This window comes from Papaver somniferum, chromosome 2 (assembly GCF_003573695.1).
Source record: "Papaver somniferum cultivar HN1 chromosome 2, ASM357369v1, whole genome shotgun sequence".
NCBI lineage: Eukaryota > Viridiplantae > Streptophyta > Magnoliopsida > Ranunculales > Papaveraceae > Papaver > Papaver somniferum.
Genome location: NC_039359.1, coordinates 2,866,551 through 2,873,844, shown reverse-complemented (window position 1 = coordinate 2,873,844; position 7,294 = coordinate 2,866,551). Strand labels below are relative to the sequence as shown.

Genomic DNA, 7,294 nt, shown 5'->3' with positions numbered 1-7,294 from the left:
CAGCACCTAAAAGCCAAGGTGTTTGCAACACCATAAAAGTATACTTAATACTTAAGAAAACATTAAAAAGAACTTGCAAACATAAAAGGGCACTTAACTACAACCCCTCTTGTTAGTTCCATGACCACCTCTTCTTCCACCTTGGTGTTCATCTTCCGACGCATCATTACCACGAACGCCTCCACTTATACCTTCAACAACTTGTCGAGACCTCTTAGTGGTGGTCTTTTATGCGGGTTCCTCGGGTCCTTGTCTTTTGTTGATGATTGCATCCCACTTCTCGCAGAGGTATTTTTGTTCTTCAACGGTCATAGTTGTTTTGCATCCAAGTTTGGCCTTCATTTTTTTTCAACATCTCCCTACTCGCGACAACCTATTTTTCATTTGTTAACAACTTATAACCGTGAGATTGAAGACATTTTTACCATGAACTAATATATGCAATAGTATAAAGTAAAGTCATTCTTACCATTGTCTTGAAAGCGTTGACTACTTCTTCGGAAGTGTCGGAGATCTTGATTGCCTTCGCCTTCCCCTTATCATCTATCTTTTGACTTTTCTTATTGATAATGAAGGGATGAGAAATTTGATTATACCAATCCATGTAGCCCGGATCCTCTTCATATGGATTATCAACTAAAGGTGTTAACTTCGACGCATATAATTTGTTATTGTCTAAATTCTTCCAATACTCAAGGGTGGGATCAGGATCATACTTTGGTTCCCATGATGAAGTGGTGCTTTTAGTTCCATTACCACTCTTTGGTAACAACCTGAATTTCTCGTCACAAAGGAACCTTTTGGAGGCATCCTAATTGATGGAGTACTCGTCGAGGATCGTATATAACATAACCACTGGAATAAAACAATGGCCCATGGTACATACCCACGGGCATATCCTTATCTTCAACAAATTCATCTTCTTCATCTTCCTTCTCATATGGTTGAAAAGCGACGTCATCAACACCCATTGTGTCTAACTTCTCTCTCAAACTTTCCACCAACTGTTTTTTATTCCTTTTCTTCGAGTCCTCATACTCGTACCATGCTGCAGTTGGATCTGTATCAACCCAATCAACATCCTTTTCAAATATTTTGGCCAATTCCAAAATTGGAAAATGGTCATATACCCACACCCGCATCCAAAGAACCACATTAAAAAATTAAAGTAATTGAAGTGATAGAAACAAGTTTTACTTGGACACAACAAAGTAAGAATAAAGTTTGAAAACTCAGTGCATTGTTCGGCTTATATGGAACAAGTTTTATAAGCCTAAACAGATCAGTAAAATGTTCGGCTTATACGTGATTATAGTTATAAGCCGAACCAGACACTGATGTCCCAGAAATTACCTGAAGCAAAGTGAAGTTCCTTCCGATGTTTGTACTTGTCAACCTAGATGCGGTCGCAAGTTGGTCCAGCAGGTAAGCTAGCGTAGCCGTTCCCCAAGCATACTTGTTAACAATAGCAAGATTCTTTACCAATTAGAGATAATTAGCATTTACATTGTTTCCGGTAAGTTCGAGAAAAATATCTCTGCCAAGAGTATAAAGCAAGTAGGCAGTTCCGGTTTGCTTCACTTTGATGTCGTCCATTACCAACACCCCATCCTTTACTCTCTCCTTTGTGTTCTCAAATTCCTTTTTCAAGTTAATGAGCTTGATCTTCTTATTCTTCTTATTTCTTCCACTGGGTATGAAAACGGAATCGACATCTTTAACGGATCGACAAAACTCCAACTCAGTTTTGTATGCATCCCTACCAAGAGTTTCCTCGAACAACTTGTAGAGATCATCCCAACTCATGTCATAAAAATCAGCATCCATACTTACACCCCTTGCTTTAAGGCCTGTAATCTTACTCGCATCATCAGGAGTGATTTCCATCTCTCCAAAAGGTAATTGAAGTGTGTAAGTTTCTGGACAAAATCTCTCGGTAAAGGAAGAAGACGCCACACTATCATATTCATGATGTCCATATTGAATGGCAGGCCATAAAGCACTGGCTTGTACGTAAGCAACCACCTCAGAAACCTCTTCGGAAAGTTTTCATTCCGCTGCCCTCTGGTGTCTCAATACTCGGACCGCATGGTTGTGATCAGGAGTCTCATAAATCTCTTTGCCCAAGATTCGACATAACCAATCAACACATTTCCTCCATCTTCCGGAAGACCATGAGACAAACCGTCCGATCGAGGTGAAATTACGTCATCTTCATCAGGAATGTGTAAACCTGTGATCCATTGTTCTGCAACTTTCTGCTCTTTCTCGGGTTCTGCAACTTTTTTCCCTTTCTTCTCTTTCTCAGGTATCCGTTAGGGTTGTGTTTCTTGATTATCATCAACTTCTTCATCATCATCTATTCCTTCTTCTTGTCTTTCAACTCTTCCTTGTTCATCTTCTTCTTCTAAAATGCCTCCTCTACCTCCCGCTCCCAATTTCTTCTTACCTCCTCCTCGAGGATCGGGAGTTTTAGAAGTAGAAGGCGTTACCTTTATCTTCTTCCTCTTTTAGATGCATTGTTCCTGACACAAGTATAAAAGTTGTAAGCCTACTTCGAACAACAAAGGAATACAAAATATATGATATATGGATTTGAAATACCAAAAACTTTTCAACACATCAACAGGTTCGGCTAACCCGAAATAACAAATATGAGCCGAACTATGTCTTAAACTTTTGATTATCATACACAGAGAGTGGTTCGGCTCATACGTATAAAAGACTTACAAGACGATTCTATATATTCGGCGCAACAATAAAACTATCGAATAAGCCGAACCTATACTTATGAATTGAAACATATATTCAGCGCAAAATGATATCATACAAATAAGCCGATCCTATACACATGCAAAATTTATGAAATTCCAACAACACATATTCGACGCAAATCTAATACTATCGAATAAGCCGATCCTAAATATAAGGCTTTATGTGACTAAGTTCGGCTTATAACTAATATGTACTGTTAATCCGAACCATTCATATGCACTTTCAGGGTTCAGTTTTAAGAACAGTTCGGCGCAAATCTAAATTTCATTCTAAGCCGAACCCTATCCTGTAACCGCCGCAAAACCCTAATTTTGACGAATTCAACCTATTATACCAATCAAAAACATACAATACGAGATGGGTTTGTAGAACTAACCTTCTTATTCTCATTTCAGGAGTTGGTTCTTTTTCACTTTGTTCTTCCGGTTGGATTTCTGCTTGAATTTCAGTTTGTTCTTCACTTTCTAAATCTTCATCTTCAACTGGTTGTTCAATTGATCTATTAGAACGCGATACTTTCTTACGACGAACCATTATATAGTTGAGTTTAATCGTCGATTAAATTTTCACGAATCGACGATTATCAATTTCGGCGGTGATCCGATGAAAAAAAAGAAACAATAGAGGAGGTTCGGCAGAGGAGAGGAGGAGGAAGAAGAAAGGTTGGTTTTGAAACTGATTTTTTGGTTTATTGATTTTAGGTTTTTGTATTAGGACAAGGGATAGATTAGTAATTTAAAAGATTTAAGGGTATATAGGTAATTGAACTACCCATAGGATGCTCCCTTATAAGGTCACCCAAGTTAGGACTATTGTTTTGTATGCTAGAAAGATTTAGGTATGCCTAAAAACAACTTTCTTCGGGAGACTTGATTGTAATCAACAACAGTACCCAAAAGTGCATCATTTGATTCTACGGGAAGGTGCAATTTTCACACTTTGATCTGCACATACATATTGAACTTCTTTTGTAGAGATAAACCTAACCTAAATCCCATCTTTAACAAGTTTAACAACAAACTCGCCAAGTGATTGGTATTTGTGTCTTATTGAGTATAAACATTATTAGCAAATACTGGATCCTCAGGTTCTCACACTGATAGGGAAATAAAACAGAACCGAACTGTCATGAAATGAAAGTTCTATGGAGCTTATACAATTGGCCAGATAGGAGCAGGAAGAGGATTAAGTGTTGCAACATTTAGGTGCACATTTCTAGGTTTTATTTGAAGAGCAGGACTAATAGCAAGCAACCCAATGAAACAATCCAGTGGAACTCTCATCCCCCACACGTTGATCGACTCGAGCTTCTGCAATTTATGTACAAGTGCTAGTAGCCCGCTTTCTGTCACTTGGCGACAACTCCATAAAACAATTGTCTGCAGTGAAAGATATAAAACAAGTTAAGGAGAAAATATAAAACTTGTATAATGAGCTAGAATCAAGATATTGGCTTTGTATAAAAGACCCAATTTGCAGTTGCAAGGATTCCATACAAACTTTAATTTAGTTTGGAAATCGAGATACTCCATTAGCAAAACCTGAAGATAAATATCACCAGGACCATTCTCATGGTAGACTCTCAAACCTAAGCATATTCTAATCCTAATATCGAGAATATAGGCTACCGGAAGATAACAAACCCAAATAACTGCAGAATTTACTTTTGCATACAACAACAATATCTGAGATCACATTATGTAATTCACCTTCAAATGGGGACAGCAATTTGCAATTGCTACCAAAGATTCATCAGTAATAAAAGTACCACCAACATTCAGATATTGCAAAGAATTGGCTCTTGACACCTGAAAAAAGAGAAGCCTTGGAATGAAAAGAAAGAAAAGAAAAGAAAGTGGAATGTAAAGTGAAAATCAAACTACTATGTTGGTTCTAGGTTCTAGCTCTAAAAATTTAACAGTAGAGTTTTCAAACAAGGGAGTGGACTCGAAATTCATGGGAAATCACAAAATGAATTTGGCAATCAATACTGTGCACACTCCACACTGAAAGTAGGAATGAATTCACTATCCACAACTTTGCCACAACAATCCTGATACATCCATCCTATTACGTATTTAATCAAATATCCTTCGCAAGCAGTGATTTTCAGTATGTGACAGTATATCCACCAACACTAAAGTTTCAATTCAAGTCCTATAAAATGCAGTTTATTCAGGTAAAGTTTTAAGTGACTCACCAGCTGAATTACACCTCTATCTGTGATCCCTGTCATACCCCACAAGGATATCGATGTTAGGTTGCTGATGCAGTTAACCGAGGATATTTTTTGCAGTCCATCATCAGTTATTTGGCATCCCCAGCAGCTTCTTGAACTGGAGTCAAATTTAAACCAGATAGAGACTATTAGTATTATTGCAGCGTAAGATATTTGACATATTAGAAAAATGGGCACTTAAAGTTCTTTCTTCGGCTTTGCAAACTCACAATAACTAACAGTAAACCTAATCTTAAGGCAATCACAATGAAAATACAAATTGAATATCACTACATCAGTACAATTTTGAAGCATAAACCCGTGAATTTGTTTAATCCACAGAATATCTCTTAACATGCCTCCAAAATGGCTTAAATTTTGTTGCATAAACCATCTCAGAATTCAACTGTTATAGGAGACAAGTATCTTAAACGTTTATCAGTATAATCTCTCTTTGAATGCTATGCAGCCCAGAAATTTCAACGTGAAACCCCAACATGACAACATCAATGGACAACAGAAGTTCTACCCTATATCAGTTGCTATCAAAATGACTGTCTCCAGACCTCTTTCTTGTTATTCTAGTCTTGGTCATACACTCTTTTCTGTCCAAATGCTAAGGGGAACAGCAACCCATATGCTAATGAGACTTCGGCAGCTCCATCTAAGATATGAAACAAAAATTCAGCTAGCTGAGTTTGAGAGGAAACTCAGCTAAAATGGAGCTGATCTTACTTAGCAACTCAGCTAGCTGATTTGTCTACTGCACATCTCAAAATTATGACACTAACCTCAGCTGGACAAACATGTTTGGACAAAACTTGCTAAGCACAAATAATCCTAGAAAAACGTCTTTATTTTGTGAATCTTCCAATTCTAGGCAAACACGAAACATGATTCTTGTTGAGGATTAATTAATTTAAAAACGCTGGAATTTAGACTCTGATCTTACACAATAATTCTTAAAAAAAACAAAAGAAATTGTAACCCAATTGAAGTTGATTAAAAAAACAGGGGTATAAAAATTACTGGTTAACTATCTAGAGAGAGAGAGAGAGTGAATTACATATCGAGCTCCTTGAGGTTGTAAGCATAACGAACAAGACGAACAGTAGATTCATCATCCATTTTACAACCAGAAAAACTCAAACGTTCTCTTCCAGCTAGTGATTGTCTCACTGCTTTTCTCCATTTCCTACATACCCCGCTGCCCCTGAATTTTTCAATAAACAAATGAAAACCCATTAAAATTATTTCAAACACCAATCAATCAACTCCATCAAAACTAATAAAGAAAAAGAAACATAACCTAAAGACTTACTGAGCCAAATCAGTAAAAGAAGATGTGAAAAGAAATATATGAGCTAGAAGATCAACTGGTAATCTCTCGATTTCCGCCTCTTCTTCCGTCATCATATGATTCATATTCATCATTTCTGACGGATTCTCTTTACTTTGAGAGATGGATGATGATGAACAACAAACAAGTCAGCAGCTTATAGCTTAGACTTTCGAGAGAGAGAGATAGATACTGAGATTGGCGGGACCAACAGTTTATTATGATGTGGTCATTTTTTCATCATCCTATTGACATTCATATAAGTTGGAATCTCTATGTTGTTTGTAGCTGAATATCTTACGGCTCCACACTGAATAATCAGTTTTGTCCGTTGATATATATTTGTTTTTTCTACCCCTTTAAAAGTGGTAATTTGATGTGCCTAAGATGTGAATAAAGTTGCGTGACGAAATGTAATCTAATGAAAACTTATTAATTTTATTAATTAGTTGATTTATGAGGACAAAGATTCTTGGTTTTCATTTAATGAATCGGGTATACGTAATGTATGGACAAGGTCAGTTCACAGGAAGCTAAAAATGTGAAGGGATCCAAAATCTGATCAACCAAGAAGGGTCGCAGACTCACACAGCCTTGAAACTTGAAAGTTTGTTATTTAAAAAAAGTGATTAGCTTTTTCACTGTGTAGTGTCTACGCAACCAATTTTTGCACGGGATATGAATTACGAAGTGATCAATGCAAAGTTTGTGGACAAAAAATTGATATATCGCAGGAATGCTTTTTTGGCAAAGGCCATCTGGACTGCAACACCAGGTGCCGGGAGAAGTATGCAAACTCCCCCGGCACTTATAACACAATAGTGCAAGAATGGATACAAAGTTGGGTTTAGAAATGATTTCCGCAAATTGGACAATGGTTGAATAGTAAAGATGGCAAACTCTGGCTGGGAAATCTGGAGAGCGAGTTGTCGATGTGTTTTTGATGATATCAAACCAAATCC

General features: G+C 37.1%; 1 protein-coding gene across 1 annotated transcript; it reads right to left on the bottom strand.

Annotated features, from left to right (window-relative positions):
* Positions 1-3,746: 3,746 nt before the first annotated feature.
* LOC113346672 (F-box protein At5g67140-like) lies at positions 3,747-6,518 on the bottom strand. Its single transcript, XM_026590156.1, has 5 exons — positions 6,315-6,518; positions 6,060-6,206; positions 4,976-5,111; positions 4,485-4,583; positions 3,747-4,154 (listed from the first exon to the last, which is right to left on the bottom strand). Exons 1-5 carry the CDS (start codon positions 6,425-6,427, stop codon positions 3,927-3,929), a joined length of 723 nt encoding a protein of 240 aa, XP_026445941.1. The 5' UTR covers positions 6,428-6,518; the 3' UTR covers positions 3,747-3,926.
* Positions 6,519-7,294: the final 776 nt, after the last annotated feature.